We start from the raw sequence: 20,542 nt of genomic DNA, 5'->3' as shown, positions 1-20,542 counted from the left end.
CGGCGCTGACGCGGCGGTGCCGCCCCGTGACGCCGCGCCCGCCCCGCCGCCGGCGCCGCCATGTTCCGGAGCCTGCTGGTGGCGGCGGCGCAGCGGCCGCAGGGCCCGGCCGGGCCCCCCCGCGCCGCCCCCGGGCCCGGGGCCGCGGCCGAGGCGCTGGAGGCGCAGTTCAGCTGCCCCATCTGCCTCGAGGTGTTCCACCGCGCCGTCGGCATCGCGGGCTGCGGGCACACGTGAGACGGGGCCCGGGCGGGGGCGGTGGGGACCCCCGGGATGACCTGGCGACGGGCGCGGTGCGGTCGCTGGGCGATGTCCTGGCTCTGGGATCCCTTGGGGCTCATTGCCGAGTGACCTTGGCCGGCGACGAGACCCCCATCCCACCCCCAGTCGAGTATCGGGACCCTCACTCCACTCCCAGTCAAATACCGGGACCCCCAACCCACACCGGGTCCCCCATCCCACACCGGGATGGTTCAGTACGGGGCATCCCGATACGGATGTATCATCCCAGCCCCAGTCAAATATCCCACACTGGCTCCCCCATTCCCACCTCTGGGATGGTTCTGTACCAGGACCCCCATTCCTAGCCCTCCCATCCTGGTACCGAGACCCTGGTACCCAGCCCCTGTCAAGTACCAGGACCCCTATTCCCTCTCTTCCCATCCTGATACCGGGACCCTCATCCCAGTTCTCCATCCCACACTGGGGCCCCCATCTCACCCCTCCCATCCCAGGATCCTCATCTCACCCCCCTAAGTCTGTTTCTGGGACCCCCATCCCACCCCCAAATTCAGCATCATCCCATCCCACCCCAGGTCAAATAATGGGACCCCCATTCCTACCCATCTCATCCTGGTACTGAGACCACTGCCTCTCCCATGCAGCACTGGGATCTCCATCTCATCCCTCTCATCTCTGGACCCCCATCCCATCCCTCCTATCTTGGTACTGGGACCCCTATCCCTCCCCCAGATATGGTACCGGGACCCCCATCTCTCCCCCCTTGTCCTCATCCTTGATCCTTCCCTCTTCGGGGATGGGGTGCTGCACTGTCCCCCTCAGTGTTCCCCAGCCTGGATCCGATGTGGGTGTCCCACTGACCACCCAGAGCTCCCTCTGCTTCCAGACCTGGCTCCCACCCCAGGACCTCTCAAACTCTTGTCTCTTTGTCCCCCCAGCATTTCAGGAACACCTTCACCCAGTTTTCCATCTGATTTTGAGGACACCCCCAGTGGGCCTGTGGCTTTGCTTGGAGCTCCCGCGCTACCTCACTTATTCCCCTCTAGCTTGTTTGAGGCTGGGGACGATTCCAGATCCCCTCCATGATCCCCCTTGCTCATTCCTGCTCCCCTTGCAGTGGCAGAGGGTTTGAGGTGTTTCATTCTCTGTTCCTGATGACAAGAGCTGGGTAAGAAGGGACATGAATGGTGGGATAATTGGATTTTGAGGACAGAGCTGCTTTGCCTTGTGCCTGGAGGTGCTTTCCTGCACCTCCTCCCCACCTGGATTCCTCAGCCACACTCCTGGGGATATAAGGACCTTGGAAGGAAGTGATCTGGGCTCTAATGTCCTCACTCCATCCCTGCCTGACCTGGATACTCAGCACCATTTTTGTTTGGCTCCTTTCAAATCCAGTCTCAGAGCAGCGGAATCATCTGTACGTGCAGGGAGCATCTTGGGGGCCTCCTCTCACCCTCTCCCAACCTCCCAGTTCTCCCAGTTGGGCTACTGATCCCTGGGTTTTGGGGTGCTGGGAGTCCCTGGGAACTGGTATGCCCCGATGGGATCCTGCTTTTCTTCCCGGGGTGCTCAGTCCCGCTCTGTGCTCCCAGGTTTTGTGGGGAATGCCTGCAGCCCTGCCTGCAGGTGCCATCCCCGCTGTGCCCACTCTGCCGCGTGCCCTTTGATCCCAAAAAGGTGGAGAAGGCTTCCAGCGTGGAGAAGCAGCTCTCATCCTACAAGGCTCCCTGCAGAGGCTGCAGCAAGAAGGTAAAGCTACCAGTCCCCATCCCTATCCCAATCCCACAGCCATGGTGCCAGAGAAGGGGAGTTACTGGCTGTCCCTGGTTTGCTTCCCCAGACAAGGGTGGGATGTGGATCTGCAGGAGGACAGGAAGCTCTGTAGAGGGATTGGGACTGGCTGAATCCATGGGCTGAGGCCAGTGGAGCGAGAGTCAACAAGGCCAAGTGTTGGGTCCTGCCCTTGGGTCACAACAACCCTATGGAACACTCCGGGCTGGGGGAAGAGTGGCTGGAAAGCTGGAAAAGGACCTGTGGGTGCTGGTGATAGCAGCTGAACATGAACCCAGGTGTTCCCAGGTGGGCAAGAGGCCAATGGCACCTGGATTGTACTGGCCACAGTGTGGGCACAGGACCAGGGTAGTGACTGTCCCCCTGTGCTGGGCACTGGTGAGGCCACATCTGGAATTTTGGGGTCTCATTTGGCCCCCTCCAGTACAGACACTGATGGGCATGTCCAGAGAAGGGAATGGAGCTGGGGAAGGGGCTGGAGCAGCAGGAGCAGCCAAGGGAGCTGGGGGAGCTCAGCCTGGAGAAGAGGAGGCTCAGGGGGGACCTTCTCACTCTCTCCAACTCCCTGACAGGAGAATGGAGCCAGGGGGGTCAGGCTCTGCTCCCGGGGAACAAGGGACAGTGCAAGGGGAAATGGCCTCAAGCTGTAGCAGGGGAGGTTCAGGTTGGACATCAGGAATAGTTTCTTCATGGAAAGGATGGTCAGGCCTTGGAAGTGGCTGCCCAGGGCAGTGATGGAGTCCCCATCCCTGGAGGTGTTCAAGCAATGACTGGATGTGGCACTCAGTGCTCTGGGCTGAGTGACAAGGTGGGAGGATAGGTCACAGATTGGACTCAATGACCTTGGAGGTCTTTTCCAACCAAAATGATCCCATGATTCTGTGTCCCCTGTGTCACAGCTGCTGTCCTGAGCCGAGCTGAAGAAGCTCCCTGCCAGCTGCCTCTGTCAGAGGCTGCAGCTCTTATGGGACAGTTGGACCTTCAAAAGCAGGTGGAGGTTTTCCTGCAGCATGGAAACCCTTAACTTTGGGAATCTTGTCACCTCTGACTGCAGCCCAGGAGCAATCCAACATGGTGTCAGTGCACTTTCAGGATTTCTCCCATCAGCAGTTTCTGCTTTTTGAAGGAAAATGGAGTTGGTGCAGCCTGGGTGGCTTGTGGGGAACCTCTGGGGATCCCTGCAGGGACAGTGCATCCCCAAATCTCTGTCCTGCGAGGAGGGACGGGTGGGTGCAGCATTTCCAGTGCTGTGGGTCATCCTGCAGAGACCAGTGGTCACTCAGACCTGGGCTCCAGGTCCAGCTCCAGTGCTGGCTCCTGGAAGGTGTTCCCGCAGCCCAGAAATGTTTCTTGTCCTCCTTCTCCAGGTGACCCTGGCCAAAATGCGCTCTCACGTCTCATCCTGCGCCAAGGTGCAGGAGCAGATGGCCAACTGCCCCAAGTTTGTTCCAGTTGTCCCCACATCCCAGCCTATTCCCAGGTATTCCTGCGCCTTGGGTAGGGAAGCATGTCCCTCCTTGCATGCCCCAAAATCCAAGCATGTGTTTCACCTTTCCCTGTCTAATCACAGGGAGGAGTATCAGCACTTTTCCCTCCTGGCACCCACGGCCCTTGTACTGCTCCGTGTTTTGGAGTGTGAATTGGGATGAAGAACCCAGGGGGTGGGAAGGGGTTGGGCTGGTTTCTGCTCTCACAAAACTGAGCTGGGTTAGTTTGGAAGGAGTCAACCCAGCCCCATCCCTGGGGATCTGAGCTTTTCCTTGCTCTCCTTAGCAACATTCCCAACCGCTCAACGTTTGTGTGTCCGTACTGCGGGGCCCGGAACTTGGACCAGCAGGAGCTGGTGAAACACTGCATGGAAAACCACAGAAATGACCCCAACAAAGTGGTGAGTGATACTGGGGCACTGGGATGGGCTGGGATGTGCAGGGAAACTCCTGGGAATCCAAATACACTGCCCCAGGCCACCGGTATGGATGTGTGTGAGGTACAGCTGTGTTTCCAGCTGGTTTAATTTGTTTAAATCCCTTTGGGAGGTGGAGACCTGTCTCTGATTTGTTAGAGACTCCCTGTTTAGCACTTTCTCTGCCCATTCTCTGTCAGAAAGGGGGGGTCACCTTTCAATCTCTCAGGGGGGTCAAGGCAGAAGGATCCATGTCCAGGTGTCACTGTTCCCGTGTCCCTGTCCCTGCAGGTGTGCCCAGTGTGCTCAGCCATGCCCTGGGGAGATCCCAGCTACAAGAGTGCCAACTTCCTCCAGCACCTCCTCCACAGGCACAAATTCTCCTACGACACCTTCGTGGTGAGTAAAAAAAAAGGGACCCCCCTCCCTGTGTCCTGTGCCAGAGGGTGAAACCAGCCCTTCCCTTCCCATGCCGGGATCAGCCCATCCCATTGCGAAGGGGACAGATCCTCCCTTGGGCTCCACAGGAGGCACGTGGCACACGTGTTCCCCACTCATGAGACCCCCGCCCCGGGGGTGCTGAGCTGGTTGTCCTCACAAAAGGAGGAGAGGGAAATGCTCCTGCTCTCCACAAAGATCGTTCCATTAAGCTTTTCCCCTGAGGAATTTTAACACAAAAAGCCTTTTCTTTGAGGTTTCAGGAGCAGGGGGAGGGAAACAGCCCAGCCTTGGGGTTTGGAGGGTGTGGCTGCTCCATATGGGGGGGTCTGTGACCCCTCCTGTGTGGGATTGAGGGTGTGATGGCTCAGCCTTGGCTGCAGTGACCCAGGAGAGGTTTTGTTCCCATCCTGCTTTTATTGGATAGATGTCAGGGAAAAGAACCTCCAAATATTTACAGAGGAATATCCCAGTTTCAGAAGCAATTAGTGTGTTGGATAAATCAGACCTGGAGCACTAGAAAAAACTGTGGCCTTGCTAGAAAGCTTTACCCTTTGGCCTCAGCTTGTGTGGGCATGTTCCATCCTTGCTGCCAGGTGTAGGATTGCAGGCAGGAGAGGGATGTGGGCACAAAGCACACACCAAAGAGCACGGGTTTCATTCTCAGGATCTTTGTGCCAGAGGAACAGAGGCTCGCAGCCTCCATGGCACGACCAGGAGTGGGCAGGGCTCCATGGAGACGGTGTGCCCTAGCTGTGCCAGCTCTCCTGAGCATCCTTGTTTTATTTTTAGGATTACAACATCGACGAGGAGGCAGCGTTGCAGGCGGCCCTGGCTCTGTCCCTCTCTGAGAACTGAGGGGAATCCCCCTCCCCGTCCCGGCTCCTTTTGCACACTCAGCCTTCCGGGAGACATGGATCCCATGGGCATCCCCGGAGCCCCACTGCTGCCTCTCTTCCCTCTGCTCTGGGGGCAAATCCCACCTTGTTTCAGAAGGTGGAGTCTCCTCATTGTCATGGTGATGAAGCAGAGACATCTGGAGAGAGGAGCCGGCACCGAAGGGCTGGGATCAATCCTGGTTTAGGCATTTCATATCCGTACTCGGAGCATATCCCTGTGTCCAATCTATTTATTATTAGATGCTTTTTGGCACACTTGTCCTTGCTCTTTGTTGCAATCAAATAGGTACCTAAAACTGATATATTTGATGCAAAACACCCTGATTTGGGACTGGTATCATCCACATCCTTTTAAAAAGGAGGAAAACAGCATGGAGCATCTTTTTGTAAACTCTCCAAGGATTTTTCTAGAGATGTCGGGCTGTCCTCACCCCCGTGCTGGAGACAGGAGCTGCTTCCTTCACCTGAATCCCAGGATGAGACTTGCCTTCACATTCCCCATGAGGACAGCGGGTTTGGAGAAGCCCTCGGGGATGGCATCCAGCATCCAGGGAAACTCCCTCCTCATTTTATACCGGATCTTGGGATACTAAATCCTTGCGTTTTTTTACACGAACGGGCGTGAAGCCTTTTCCACATTTTTTAGAGTGGGATCAGAAGCTGTTCCTCTTCACACTGCAATATCTGTCACACAGGACAAGAGTATTTTTATGGAACATTATTAAGAAAGTTTATTTTTAAACAGGAAAAAACCCAAACAAATGAACATGTGGATTTGGAATGGGGCGGGAGGCAGGAGCTACATCCCGGGGCGGCGGGTCGGACTCTCTGGGTGGTGGGAAGTGCACGGGGGTCCTTTGTGGGTCTTCCTGGGCCATTCCTGAGTCATTCTGGGCCATTCCCGGGTCTTTCTACGCTGTTCCCAGGTCTTTCTGGACCGTTCCCTTCCCTACTCAGAACTCCTCTACCTGTGAGGGAGCAGGCGGGATCCTTGTGCCACACTGGCAAGGAGCAGCTGGATTGTGTCCAGATGATGGATGTGCATGGGCTGTCTGTCCATGCAGGATCCCAGCTGGAACACTGAGCTGCTTATCCCCAGAGAAATAGGGAATTGCATCTCCTTTTCCCAGTCTTTCCCTGGGAAGAGGGCACTGTTGTCCGAGATGCTATGTAGCATCCTGGTGACCCTCAATCCCCTTCCTCTCTGCCCTCTCTGGAGTTGGCTCTGGAGGGCTAGGAGAGGATGGGAGGGAGATGGCACCGGTGATGGGATGAGCTCAAGGTCCCAGTGATGGAGCTGAGGGAGAGGGTGATGCCCAAGATCCCCTGTGCTGCCTTCCAGCAGGATTTGCAGGGAAAAGGGGTAGGAGAGGACCCCTCTGCATCTCCCTGCTCGGAGAACTCCCAAGGCTTACTCAAGACCTGGCTTCAGCTCTGCTCTAGCAATACCTCCTTGTTTTTTATTTTGATTTTAATAGTACTGGATATTTTTGGCATCTGCAGCCCCAGGAGGAAGGTGCAGACACCCTCCACTCCCCTTGCAGGGCATGGAAAGGGCTGGAGCTGCCCAGCTCTGCTCCCTGGAGCCAGGCCAGCAAGGAGGAATAGGATCTTCTCTTACCAGACCAGCATTGCTGGCACCTGCCCAGCTTGGAGGATGTTCCTGGTGGGATGGAGAGCATTGGCATCTTCCCAAAGGGACTCGGGAGGGTTTACCTGTCCTGTTCTGAGCTAGGACTCTCAGTTCCTGGAGCAGCCTCCATCCAAGCTCCTTGCTTTTGGGACAGCACTGTTAACCTCAGTCTCTTTTCTTCCTTCCTTTTTTCCCTACTCTTTTTGCCCCACAGAGCAGGGGCAGCAACAGCTGCTTTTGTAAAGCACTTTAAGGCCCCGGGTGTGAGGGGTCAGATCTGGCCGTGCAGGTCTGTGCCAGGGATCCCTCCGTGCCAGGGATCCTGCTGTGCCAGGGATCCCACCGTGCCCATCAGTGTGTCACCCACCACTTTTTTGCATAATTAGAACTTTTAATGAGCCGTCCTGTTTTTGGAAAAAAATTAACTCGATGACGTATTTGTAGCAAACCATTTTTCTCAATAAAGGCAGTTTCATCCATGGGTGGCCTCCCCATGTGGGCTCTTTTGAGGGGGTCTCCAAAATCTCTGCTGTGGAGAGGGGATGGGGGCGATGCTGCTCCCCTCTATTCCCCTGGGTGTTTATTTAGGGTGGGTGGGATCTGTGCCCCCCTTCCCTGCTGGCAGTGACCCCATGGGAGCCCCAGTATCACTCCTGTGTGCCCCAGCACCGCCCGACACCTGGGTTTGTGGGATGTTTTCTGATGGGAGTGAGTGACCAGATGATAAAAATACCCCTGCGGGGACACAGGCAGCAGGGCCCAGCTGGGGGTGCCCAGTGGGCCACCTGGGACCTGGGGGTGGCTCCTAGTCCCTTGCTGTACTGGGAGCACTGGGTGGGGGGCTCTGGGAGTGCTGGAGACTCTGGGGCTACTGGGATCACTGCAGGGGGACTGGGAGCACTGAAGGGATGCTGGGAGCACTGGAGGGGCACTGGGGTGCTGCTGTACTGGGCATACTGGGAGCGCTGGAATCACTGGGATCCTGGTGGCCCTGAAGGCTCTGGGAGCACTAGGAGAGTGCTTGGGGAGCACTGGGATGTGGAGGTTACAGGGGGGTTGGGAACACTGGAGATCCTGGGAGCACTGGAGGTGTACTGGGGATACTGGGGCACTGCTGGAGTCACTGGGTGAACTGGTGCCTTGGGGGAGCTGGGGGTACCGAGGGCACGGGGAGCACTGGGGTAACACTGGAGCACTGGGGTGCTGGAGGCAGAGCGGTCTGGGGAGCACTGGGAGCGATACTGGGAGCAGTACTGGGAACACTGGGAGCGATACTGGGAGCAGTACTGGGAACACTGGGAACACCACTGGGAGCACTGGCACCCCCTGCGCACGCGCAGCTCCTTCCCGACTCGAATATGGCGCCCCCGCACGCCCATCCCAGCGCCCCCGGGGGGCGGGGCCGCGCCGTGGTCCGATCGCTGCCATTGGGCACCGCATGCCGGGCCCTTCCGTGCTGACCAATGGCGAGGCGAGAGCCCGCCGCAGGTGACGGTGATGTGCATGGCGTGGGGGCGGGGCCTGAGGCCGGGGGTGGTCCCGGGAGCGATGGCGGCGGAGCGGGCGCTCGCCATGGCCACCTGCACGGCCCCCGTGAACATCGCCGTCATCAAGTACTGTGAGTGCGGGGCTGCTCGAGGACGGGACACCCGGGTGGGGGCGGGCCGGGTTCGGGGACGGGTTTGGCACCTGCATGGGGGGGGTACGCGAGGCAAGTTGCCGTGACGGACCGCGCAGTGCTATGTCCACCTGTGCCATGCCTTGCTGTGCTATGCCATGCCGTGCTGTGTCCATGCTTTCCATGCCGTGCCGTGTCCATGCTTTCCATGCCGTGCCATCCCTAGCTGTGCCGTGCCATGCCAAGTGGTGCTATGCCATACCATGCCATTCCAAGCCGTGCCATGCCTTGCTCTCTTACAGGGGGCAAGCGAGACACCGACCTCATCCTGCCCATCAACTCCTCTCTGAGTGTGACGCTGCACCAGGACCAGGTAAATCTGGCTCAGGCTCGGGCTCAGGATCAGCCTCTCCTGCCGCCCCCAGCCCGTGCCAGGCCGTGGTGAGCCCCCCGCCCTGTGTCCCCACAGCTCAAGACCACGACCACGGCCGCTGCCAGCCGGGACTTCACGGAGGACCGGCTGTGGCTCAATGGGGCAGAGGTGGATGTGGGACACCCGCGGGTCCAGGCCTGTCTGCGCGAGGGTGAGTGACCCCCTCATTACCCTGGAGTGCGGGGGGTCCCTGATCCCTATCCCCCCTCACTGCTCCTGTCCCCACAGTGCGACGCCTGGCCCGGAAGCGCCGGGGGGGCTCCGAGGACACGGCCACGCTCAGCCTCCTCTCCTACAAGGTCCACGTCGCCTCTGAGAACAACTTCCCCACGGCCGCCGGGCTGGCCTCGTCTGCAGCCGGCTACGCCTGCCTAGGTGGGTGTGGGACAGGGCACGGGGGTGTCAGGAGTGTCCCCTCTGATCCTATCACCTCGTGCAGTACCAGGAAGGGATGGCAGAGGTGTTTCCCTCTCTGACCTGTGCCCTGCCCGTGGCTGTATGGGATGGAGGGCACCAGGAGCAGGTGGCACGGGTGACAGGGGTGTCCCCCCCTCTGACTGTCCCTCTCCAGTGTTGGCTGTATGATGTGGAAAGCACTTGGAGGGGGTGACACCCCCCCCAACTCTGACCTGTCCCCTTCTGCAGCTGTGTGATGTGGAGGGCACCAAGAGGGAGTGACACTCTGTCACCCCCTATCTGACCTGTCCCCTGCTTGTGACTGTATGGCATGGAGATCACTGGGTGGGGGTGACAGGGGTGTCCCCTCTGACTATCCCCCGCAGTATCAGCTCTGGCCTGGCTGTATGATGTGGAGGGGCACGGGGGGGGGGGACTGAGTGACAGGGGTGTCCCCTCTGCCTGTCCCTGCAGTGTCAGCCCTGGCCCAGCTCTGTGGGGTGGAGGGCACTGGGAGGAGGATCAGGGGTGACAGGGGTGTGCCCTCTGCCTGTCCCCGCAGTGTCAGCCCTGGCCCGGCTCTATGGCGTGGAGGATGAGCTGTCGGAGGTGGCCCGGCGGGGCTCGGGCAGCGCCTGCCGCAGCATGTGGGGAGGCTTTGTGCAGTGGCAGCGGGGGGAACGGTCTGATGGCACCGACAGCCTGGCCCACCAAGTGGCCCCCGAGACACACTGGCCAGAGCTCAGGGTCCTCGTCCTGGTGGTGAGCAATGGGAAAGGATATGGCTGTATCCACCGCCCCCCAGCTGAGTGGGGTTTGGGAGACCCCAATGCAGGTGGGTGCAGACCCCTGGGATGAGGGGAGGTCATGTCCCACCATCTATGCCCCCCACCAGGTCAGTGGGAAGAAGAAGCCAGTGGCCAGCACGGCAGGGATGCAGACCAGTGTGGAGACCAGCCCCTTGCTGAAGGTATGAGAGGCCTCATCCTGCTTGGGCAGGGCCGGGGTCCCCTTTCCCTTGGAATGGGGCTGGAGGGCATGGAGTGACACCCAAAGTGTTGCAGTGCTGTGGGTGTCACCAAATAGGGGTAACTGTGACCCACCTGCTGCAGGTGTCACCAAACTGGGGTGACCACAACCCACCTGTCTCAGGTGTCACTGAATTGGGGTGATGGTGACTTCCCTGCCATGAGAGCCACCAAATTGGGGTGACCACGACCCATGTGCCACAGGTGTCACCAAATTAAGGTGACCACAACTAACCTGTTGTGGGTGTCACTGAATGGGGTGGCTGCAACCCACCTGCCACTGGTTTCACTGAATTGGAGTGGCCATGACCCACCTGCCATGGTTGTCACCAAGTTGGGGTGACTGTCCCATGTGCCACGGCAGCACCGGGCAGAGGTGGTGGTCCCGGAACGCCTGGCCCAGATGATACGGCACATCCGGGAGCGGGACTTCGAGGGCTTTGGCCAGCTGACCATGCAGGATAGCAACCAGTTCCACGCCACCTGCCTGGACACCTTCCCGCCCATCTTCTACCTCAACGACCTCTCGCGCCACATCATCGCGCTGGCACATCGCTACAACACCCACCACGGGCACACCAAGGTACTGTCCAGGGCTCTGCGAGTGCCGTGGCACTGTGGGCCCTCCCCAGGCCCCCACGACCCCCCCAATCCCACCACAGGTTGCCTACACCTTCGACGCCGGCCCCAACGCCGTGATCTTCACGCTGGCTGACACCGTGGATGAGTTCGTGGAGGTGGTGAGGTGCAGCTTCCCTCCTGCCACCAACGGGGACCAGTAAGGCAACCTCGTCTCTTACTGGGGGGTGGGATGACAGGGGGCTGCAGGGACAGAGACTGAGCCCTTGCTGTGCCACAGGTTTGTGCGGGGGCTGCCCGTGGGCTCGGCTGCGCTGCCACAGGAACTGATGGCCGCTGTGGTCACCGAGCCAGTGCCAGGGGCTGTCCAGTACATCCTGCACACCAAGGTGAGGGACTGGGGGAGTGTGGAGCCTCTGGTGAGGCTCTGACTCCATCTCTGGCCCCAAGGGGGGTGGTGGGACCCCATCCCTGCGAGGCTGTGTGGACTTCATTCCTGTCCCCAGAGGTGCGCAGGACCCTATCCCCATCCACCCCCATTCCCAGGGGTGTGTGGGACCCCATCACTGTCCCGAGTCCCAGAGGGGTGTGCAGGGCACCATCCCCATCCCTAGGGGGGTATGTGGGACTCCACCCTTGTCCCCAGGGGTGCACAGGACCCCAAACCCACCCCACACGCCATCCCCAAGGCTCCGTGTCCACAGGGGTGCACAGGATCCCATCCCTGTCCCCATTCCAAGGTAGGCGTGCAGGACCCCGTCCCTAGACATATTCCCACTGGCACAACCCGTGGGCCTTTTGGGGTCTGTGAGGCCCAGAGCCGTTCCCCAGCCCTGAGCCAGGGGACAGCCCAGCAGGGCTCCTTGGTGTCCCTAACCCTTGTCCTGCCCCACAGCCTGGCCCTGGTCCCCAGCTCGTGGATGATCCCAGCCAGCACCTCCTGGGAGCAGATGGGCTTCCCCGGCGCCACGCCTGAGCCCTGGTGACACCCCCAGGAACAACCCCGGGACAGACGGGACATGCCAGGAAGGCTCTACCAGTGCCACCCAGGAGGCTCAGGACTCTGAGCCAGACCTGCTGTGCCCAGCTCTGGGGCAAGATGTGACCCAGGGCTGGTTTTTACTCTTTTGTAAGGAAATACAGGGTTCCTGGCTGTCATTTTGGGGTGTTGGGCTCTGTGTGTGGTGCTGGGGGGGACAGCGCCAGCCAAAATGGGGGGCACGAGTGGGGATAGTTCCTCCTACAGGCTGTGCCTGGGGCTGATCCTGTCCCCCTGCAGAGCCCTGTCTCGCCACATGAGCCCTGTCCCCTCCGTGCCCATTGCGGGGCTGCTCCTGTCCCATATACCCCCCAGCTGTCCCTGGGACTGATCCCTGCTGGGACTGATCCTGTCCCCCCGCATGGCCTCTGTCCCCCTGCACAGCCCCTGTCACCCTACATGGTCCCTGTCCCTTGCACGTCCCCTGTCCCCTCCCTGTGCCTTGCAGGACTGATCCTGTCATTGATCCCTCAGATGTCCCTTGTGGGGACAGGCAGCTCCTGGCCCCTGGCCCCCTAGTTGTTTCTGTTGGCACTGATCCTGTTCCCCCACATAGCCCCTGTCCCTTGCAGGACTGATCCTGTCCCACATCTCTCAGGTGTCCCTGCTGGGGCTAATCCTGTTCCCCCCATGTTCCTTGTGGGGCTGATCCTGTCCTGGACCAGACAGATCCTGTCCCCTGCCACACCATCCTCATTAACCCAGCATGTCCTGTGTCCCCCTGTGTCCCTTGGACTGATCCTGCCCCCCCGGACCAGACAGATCCTGACCCTCCACACCATTCTCATCACCCACCACGTCCCCTGTCCCCCGGGGGTCGGTGCCATGTCCCCTCGGGGGGCTGCGGGGGGTCCCCGGGGGGCGTGGCCAGTGTGGAAAGGGGCGTGACCGATGCCAAAGGGGCGTGGTCAGTACTTGGTTACATTGTATCCGCCTTCCGGGTCGGGACCAGCCGAGCCGAGCTTAACCCGGGCCGAGCCTAACGGGGCCGGGACCAGCCGAACCCCAGCGGGCCGAGCCTAACAGGGCCAGGAGCAGCCCAACTCGCTCGGGCCGAGCCGAACGGAGCCGGGAATAGCCAAATCGGCTCGGGCCGAGCCGATCCCCTCCGGACCATGGGGCAGATCGAGTGGGCCATGTGGGCGAACGAGCAGGCACTCGCCGCCGGGCTCAGTGAGTTGCGCGGGGCCGAGAGGGGCCGGGAGTGCGGGGGCCGGCCGGGGGATGGGGACTCGGGAGCTGGAGGGAGTGAGACCCCGGCGGGCTTGGAGTGCTGAGCCCCGGGGCGCCCCCAGACACGGCCTCGAGGGATGGGAGGGTCCCGGTCCCGCCGACCAAGCGCTGGGGGCTGCCGGGGGGTGCAGGCGGGAGGCGCCGGAACGGCCGGGAAGTCCCGTCCCAGCGGGGGATGCGCAGGGCTGAAAACTCCGCTTCCTCCTTTTCTCTTCCTCCTCTGCCCTCTCTCGCTCCTCTCCTCCTCCGCTCTCCTCTCTTCCGCCGGCCACGGGGCCAAAAACCTCCCCGCAAAGTCCCCAAAGCCTGGAGCTCCCCAGTTGCCTGAATCCCGTGGGTCTCGCACACAACATCTGCCTGGCACCCCACTTGTCAAAGCCCCCTGGGGCCATGGAGACGCCCATTTCCCTTCCCTCAGTCCAAGGAATCCTACATGTCAGGTCCTCAGGGATCCCCATGTCCCAGGCTTGGGGTATTTTATGTTGGGCATTTGTATCCTGAGTTTGGGGGTCTGTATCCTGGGTTTGAGTGTTTGTATCCCGGGCTGGGGGGTTGTATCCCGGGCTAGGGGTCCGTATCCTGCCCTGGGGGTCGTGTCGTGGGCCGGACCCCTCCATCCCGCGCTGTCTCCTCAGTCCTGGTGACAGGCGGGATCGTGGCCGTGGCGGGGCAGTTCAAGGGCTGGTACTTCGCTGCGTACTCCATGTATCCTTCCCGAGAGCATTCCCGGGACTGGGCGGCAGGAAAACCCTGTCCTGATGGGGGTGGGAAGCACAAACGGGGGGAATCACATCCTCCTCCTCCCCACTCTGGTCCCAGATCGTGCTTTTCCTGCCCCAAACAGCCCCTTCTTGGGGTGAGGGTTGTGCCTTGGGACTATTCCCACTGCAATCCCCCCTTTCCTTGACCCCGTGGCAGTGCGGCAGGCGTCCTGGTCTGCCTGCTCGAGTATCCCAGAAGCAAGAGGAAAAAGGGCTCCACCATGGAGAGGTGGTAAGTGGTGGGTCCCCCTCCCTCACCCCTGGGTTTGGGGTTCTGGTACCCCCCAAACAAAGGGATGTGGCACCGGGGCTGGGAGTGGTGGGGTGGGAGCAGAGCTGGATCCCACGGGGGGGGTTCCTTGGGGTGTTCCATGCAGGACAGCATGGAAATGGGGGTCCCTGGGTGGGGATACCCCCTCTGACCCCCCAGTGTTGCTCTGCAGTGGCCAGAAGTACATGACAGCTGTGGTGAAGCTGTTTGGGCCCCTGACCAGGAATTACTACATCCGAGCCATCCTTCACGCTGCGTAAGTGGGATATGGGCTCAGGGATGGGGTCCAGCCCCCCTGACACCTCCCTGAACCCTGAATTTCTCCTCCAGCCTGGCTGTCCCTGCCGGTTTCCTCCTCTCCACCATCCTGGGCACCGTCTGCCTGGGCATTGCCAGTGGCATCTACCTGCTGGTGAGTGCAGGGAGGGTTTGGGGGAGTCTTTTGGGGGACTGGGAGGAGGACGAGACCCCCCCCGACACCCCCATGACTTCGCAGGCCGCGGTGCGTGGGGAGGAGTGGAGACCCATCGAGCAGAAGCCCCGGGAGCGGCCGCAAATGGGGGGCACCTTCAAGCAGCCCCCCAGCAACCCCCCGCCCCGGCCCCCCGCTGACGCCCGCAAGAAGCAGCCGGCAGAGGTGGGGGGGCAGGTGAACCCCATCCCTGTGGAGGCTGAGTAACGGGGGGACCTGCCTGCCCTGCTCTGCTGCTCCTGCTTCCCAGCTGCTCCCCAGATTCACTGTGGGAACCGGGGGCTCAGCTCCAGGAGATCCCCAAGGCCCTGGCACTGCTCAGCTTATCCCCAGCTCCTGGCGATGCTCAGATCCCTGAGGATCATCAGTTCTCCCTGGGCTCCCCAGCTCTCCAAAGCATTCCCAAATCCCCAGGGGTGCTTAGTTCCCTGTGGGGTCTCTAGCCCTCAGGGGTTCCCCAACTTCTGGAGATCTCCAAATCCCTGGGAATGCTGAGCTTCTCAGGACTCTCTTCAGCTCCCAGGGCTTCTCAAATTCTCAGCCATGCGATGCTCCCTGTGGAGTCTCCAGCTCCCAGGGGCTCCCCAGCTTCTGGAGATCCCCAAATTCCTGGGGATGCTCAGCTTCCTGTGGGGTCTGCAGCCCCTAAGGGCTTCCCAGCTTCTGAGGATCCCCAAAGCCCTGGACATGCTCAGCTCCCTGAGAGTGTCCAAGCTCTCCAAGCAACTCCCAGTTCCCAGGGGGATCCCCAAATCCCTGTGGAACACCAACTCTCAGGGACCCCCAGCCCCAAGGGAGGTCAGGCAGCTCTGCTCTCATCACCAGCTCTCCCTTTTTTTTGTCACTTCCGCAGTTGCTGTTGCAATAAAAAGTGGGAAAGGCACTGGCTGCCCCTGCTTCCCACTCCGGGGAGGAGCCTCCTGCTCCCAGGGAGGGTCTCCTGATCTGAGGAGGCTGGGGCTGGACTGGGGGGATGTTTTGAGGCCAAACAGTGTGATTATGGGCAAACCCAGGGTGGGCGTACACAGAGTGTGGCCATTGGAGGGTCCCCTCCCAAAATCCTTAAGGACCCAACAGTGGTGTGAAACTGGAGGAGCCCTGCGCTAGAGCTGCACAGAGTGTCCCAGAGGAGCCCCCAAAACCTGGGATGACGTCCCAGCAGGGAATGTGGGGTCATTTCCCTTCCCCAGTTCCACTTGTGGGTGCTGGAAGATGCCTGGGTGTGATGTGGGTGCCAAACCTTGACTCTGTTGGGCATCAGCAGCTGCTCCAGACCCCCTCCCCACACAAACAATTTTTGGGGGGGGCACAGCCACCCCAGAGCTCGCCCAGGTGCTGGCAGGACAGGTGGGGTGACCCTGGCAGGTGGCACCAGGCCCATGGGACGGGGAAGGTGTGGGTGTTGGGGTGCTGGGGGTGGGCGGCACCCCCATGCTCTGCTGCCCATTCCATCAACTTCCCAGTTCACCCAGCCCTGCTGCACTGGGTGCACTGGTGCTTTGCCCACCACGCTGGGACTAAGGGATGTTCCGCAGCCTTACCTTGCCCCATGGGACACCCATGGATGTGCCCCCACTTCCCAACATTTCATTGCCCTGACTGGGAACAGATCAAGGACTGTTTTGGGGAAGGTCAGCTTTTATTTGCAGCATTAAATAGCACATAGAGAGGAGACAATAAATAGCTTTTAGGGGGAATAAATAACCAGCGAGTGCCCGGGCAGCGCTCGCAAGGTCTGGCCGGGGGGTCTCGAGCACTGTGGGGCGATGCTGGACCCGGAGTCACAGCTGCAGCCAGGGGAGTCAGCAATAAATACAGGGTAAAAAAAGCCCCCTGGCTGCAAGGCTTATAAATAACTCATAAATAATGAGGTGAGGGGCTGGGAGGATGCCCTGGCTGTGGGTGGGTGCTCTAAAACAAGCACGGGTGAGGGGGATGCGGTGACACGGTCACACTACGGGGGCTCCACGGGAGCAGGGGAGGGTCAGCGCCTGGTGCGGGGCAGGACGCAGGTGCAGCCCACGGGCACCTTGATATAATCCACCTCGAAGGTGACGAGGCCCAGCCCGGTGGGGTGTGGGCAGGGCTTGCGCCGCAGCACCATCATGGTCTGGTGGATGGTCACTGAGTTGAGCGACGTCGTCTCCCGGCCGGTCTTGACATCCACGCAGCCGCTGCACAGGCACTCGGCGAAGGCCAACTTGCGCGGGTACCGGTTCTCGTCCTCGTCGATGCTGCGGGGACACGCTCGGTGAGACCCTTCCCTGTGCCCCCTGGGTCACCCCGGCTGGGATCAGCCAACCGGGGTGCACCGGGAAGGGCGGACGTGGGGGTTGGGGTCCCTGTGGGGTGTCGTGCACTCACCGGTAGCGCCACGGGGAGATGGAGCGCTCGTTGGGTTCGCTGCGGAGGCTGGCATGGGTCTGCAGTGCAGGGCAGCCGTGCGGGCGGTGCCGCCGGTGCCGCCGGTGCCTGGTTCTCTCCAGCTGCTCCAGCTGTGGCACCAGCTGCACGGGCACGTAGCGGTCCCAGCGCAGGCTGCGCCCCAGGAGCTGCGCGGGGGCCTCGTCCCCCAGCTCTGCGCCGCTGTAGCACAGCACGGGGTGGGAGTGCGGGAGACCCCCAGGGCGCCGCAGCCCCCGGCACAGCACCAGAACGCCCAGCAGTGCCAGGGCACCCAGCCAGCCCTGCGGGAGACAGCGGGTCAGGGGACACAGCAATAACCCCCCACACACCCCCAGAGGGCTCAGGGGTGAGCTGGTACCACCCCCAGACATGGGGGGGTTCGGCACACAGAGCTCCAGCACAGCCTCCCCAAAATGTGAGCCTGCACCCACATGTGCACCAGCACCCAGAGCATGAGCATGTGTGTGTGTATCTATATATATCTGTATTTCTGTATATCTGTATATCTATATCTATCTATTTATCTCTATATTTCAATATCTGTATCTATCTATATATTTCTATATCTACATATCTGTGTAGCTATGTCTCTCTCTATATATCCCCACCCCTAAAAAAATAATGCACATATGTGATACATGTATACACACAATATCAATACCTCCCCCCCATACATACACAGTGACTACCTGTACATATATAGACACACAGGGAATATTTGTACAAAAAAAAAAAAAATATATATATATATGTACACAAAGAGGGCTAGAATAGATGTATACACCCCTACACCCCTAAAACAGTGGCATATGTGTGTGCAAGACAGATGTACACACACACACACAAAATCAACATATATCCACAACTATACATACACAGCAACTACCTATACATATACATATATACATCTATATACACACAGAATACAGAATATACACACACACACACATACACAGAGGGCCAGCACTCACCTACACATACCCCCAACCCTAAAGCTGTAGCACATATGTGATACAGGCATGTACACACACACACACACACACACACGTACCCTGAGCTATAAATACCAACAACCACCTGTATATATACACATATATACACACACAGAGAATACTCGTGTATATATATGCACACACACATATATATACGTACATATACACATACACATATGTACACACACACATATACATACATATACACGTAGGTATATGTATACATACATACACACACACATGTATATATATATATATATATATATATATATATATATATATATATATATATATGTACACTCACAGAGCCAGCACACACATATAGCACACCCCCACCCTTACAGGAGTAGCGTGTGTGCAAACATGCATGTGCACCCAAACATGTTTACAGCTAATCACATGCAGAAACTACCTGCACATACAGACACACATGCACCTATAGACATCTGTATACAGGCACAGACACAGATAGAAAGTACCTCTGTTTGTGTGTGTGTGCATGCACATCTGAAATAATAAATAAACAATAAATACCACTTAAGTATAAATAAATAATATAAAATACATATTAAATAATAAAATTATACACAATAAAAATAATATAACTTCTATTGTTATATTAAAATATTATTATAAAATATAAACAATACATTAAAAACTTGTGATAATAAATAAAATTATGTGTGTATTGATAGTGTGTACACACACACACACACACACACAGAGTATTAGCACAGGCACACGTGTGCACGTGTGAAGACACCAGCACGTGTGTAACACACACATTATCGCCAGTGTGTGTGCTCACATACATAGGTACAAGCACATATGTATATGTATAAAAATATGTATGTATATATGTATATACATGTATATATGCACATCTACATGCCCACTACCCTGTTGTGCACAGACACAGACACATGCACATCCACAGATGGACAGACACCTGTGCACACACAGAGTAGACCCGTGTATGTGCACACACAGAAATACATGTACGTGCACACACATGTATGTACACACACGTATGGACACAGAGAGACATGTATGTACACACACACACAAACACACACAAACACACACAAACACAGTGGTATCAGCCCCGGTGCATCTCCACACCCACGCAGAGCTGACAGCACATATCCATACATGCATATGGCCAGGTGTGCCAGCACACGTACACACACACACGTACACACACACACACACACACACACACACAGATATCCAAACTGCCCTCCGTGGGCACATGGACACACACACACGCCCCTCCCCAGCAGCCACAAACACAGGTGTGCACATAATTCTGGGCAGCCCTTGGAGCACTATATTCCCCCACATAGCATACACATATATACATACAAACACATAAAACATACGTGTATGCATATAAACACACATAAGTACATATGTCCAAGTACAAACCCAGCAGCACGCACCTGTCCACATGCACACTCATGTTATTGGTACATGTGTATCTACACACACCAGCCTTCATATTCCCACACTTCCAGCTTGGGAATCCTTATGCATACACACACACACACACACACATAAACACACCTGTGTACAGGTGTGTATGCACACACAGAGCCCTGCACAACATGTAACACACACACACGTATGTACCCACACACTCCCAGCAGCCCCATGCTCACACCTCCCAGCCCCCCCAAACCCCTCGTTACCATCAGCCAGGTGTCGAGGGAACACGCCAAAATTTGGGGGGCAACACGCCAAAATTCTGGGGGGATCCCTTGGGAAGTGCTGCCCCAGGGATGAGGCGGCCGAGTGGCAGCGCTGCCGCTGCCGCCGCCTTTTTATAGGGCTCGGCAGGTGATGTGCACACACCTGGAAACTCCAGCTCCAGGTTCCTTCCTCCTCCCCGCGGGCCGGTGCACTTCCTTCTCTACTCCACGTGTGCCAGCCTGGAATACAGCCTGACACCTCCAGGATTTCAGGAGGGAGGATGGGGAAGGGTGTCCAGAGGCTTGGCTGCCCCGATGACACGGTGATGGGCATCCCCCAGGCCATGCCCTTGCATCACCCAAGCAGTGATATCACCGGGGCTGCTGGAGCAGAAATCCCAAGTTGGGCAACCCGGGAAAGGGCTGAAGGGCAGTGATTACCCCCTGCTTTTTGCTCCAGGATGTCCCAGTGGCCTCTAACAGCACCAGTAGGATACTGGTTTCATGGTGTAAAGAGCAGGGCTGGAGGATGGGAAATTCCAGAGCACTGGGAAGTCAGGGACCCCAAATATTGTTCCTTAAATCAGGGGGATTTATCAGAGAGACCTTCAGATGATCCCATCCGTGGCACTGCCTGCAGAGACTCCCACTTACCACCACCAGTGGGATACTGGTTTCATACTGGGTGCAATAAGCAGGGCTGGAGGATGGAAAATTCC

The 20,542-nt window shown here is 58.4% G+C and overlaps 4 protein-coding genes across 5 annotated transcripts; 3 read left to right on the top strand and 1 right to left on the bottom strand.

Moving 5' to 3' along the window:
* Nucleotides 1-45: 45 nt before the first annotated feature.
* RNF166 (ring finger protein 166) lies at nucleotides 46-7,383 on the top strand. 2 transcript variants are annotated; one of them, XM_064671035.1, is made up of 6 exons: nucleotides 46-233; nucleotides 1,833-1,989; nucleotides 3,399-3,511; nucleotides 3,805-3,919; nucleotides 4,226-4,333; nucleotides 5,165-7,383. In XM_064671035.1, exons 1-6 carry the CDS (start codon nucleotides 61-63, stop codon nucleotides 5,228-5,230), a joined length of 732 nt encoding a protein of 243 aa, XP_064527105.1. In that variant the 5' UTR covers nucleotides 46-60; the 3' UTR covers nucleotides 5,231-7,383. The 2 variants fall into 2 exon arrangements, with proteins under 2 accessions (XP_064527105.1, XP_064527106.1); XM_064671036.1 differs by lacking the exon at nucleotides 46-233 and adding an exon at nucleotides 1,329-1,657.
* Nucleotides 7,384-8,397: 1,014 nt separating this feature from the next.
* MVD (mevalonate diphosphate decarboxylase) lies at nucleotides 8,398-12,116 on the top strand. Its single transcript, XM_064671034.1, has 10 exons — nucleotides 8,398-8,522; nucleotides 8,825-8,895; nucleotides 8,992-9,106; nucleotides 9,184-9,330; nucleotides 9,914-10,113; nucleotides 10,247-10,321; nucleotides 10,744-10,962; nucleotides 11,042-11,157; nucleotides 11,239-11,347; nucleotides 11,854-12,116. The coding sequence occupies exons 1-10, from the start codon at nucleotides 8,402-8,404 to the stop codon at nucleotides 11,932-11,934; spliced, it is 1,254 nt and encodes a 417-aa protein (XP_064527104.1). The 5' UTR covers nucleotides 8,398-8,401; the 3' UTR covers nucleotides 11,935-12,116.
* Nucleotides 12,117-12,356: 240 nt separating this feature from the next.
* On the top strand, nucleotides 12,357-15,617 carry LOC135422068 (cytochrome b-245 light chain). Its single transcript, XM_064671037.1, has 6 exons — nucleotides 12,357-13,170; nucleotides 13,866-13,935; nucleotides 14,149-14,223; nucleotides 14,435-14,518; nucleotides 14,593-14,674; nucleotides 14,759-15,617. Exons 1-6 carry the CDS (start codon nucleotides 13,113-13,115, stop codon nucleotides 14,939-14,941), a joined length of 552 nt encoding a protein of 183 aa, XP_064527107.1. The 5' UTR covers nucleotides 12,357-13,112; the 3' UTR covers nucleotides 14,942-15,617.
* Nucleotides 15,618-16,260: 643 nt separating this feature from the next.
* On the bottom strand, nucleotides 16,261-17,839 carry IL17C (interleukin 17C). Its single transcript, XM_064671038.1, has 2 exons — nucleotides 17,099-17,839; nucleotides 16,261-16,968 (listed from the first exon to the last, which is right to left on the bottom strand). The coding sequence occupies exons 1-2, from the start codon at nucleotides 17,509-17,511 to the stop codon at nucleotides 16,719-16,721; spliced, it is 663 nt and encodes a 220-aa protein (XP_064527108.1). The 5' UTR covers nucleotides 17,512-17,839; the 3' UTR covers nucleotides 16,261-16,718.
* Nucleotides 17,840-20,542: the final 2,703 nt, after the last annotated feature.

Source organism: Pseudopipra pipra, chromosome 14, assembly GCF_036250125.1.
Source record: "Pseudopipra pipra isolate bDixPip1 chromosome 14, bDixPip1.hap1, whole genome shotgun sequence".
NCBI classification, from domain to species: Eukaryota; Metazoa; Chordata; class Aves; order Passeriformes; family Pipridae; genus Pseudopipra; species Pseudopipra pipra.
The sequence above is the reverse complement of the archived record's forward strand: the minus strand, read 5'-3'. Positions and strand labels throughout refer to the sequence as shown.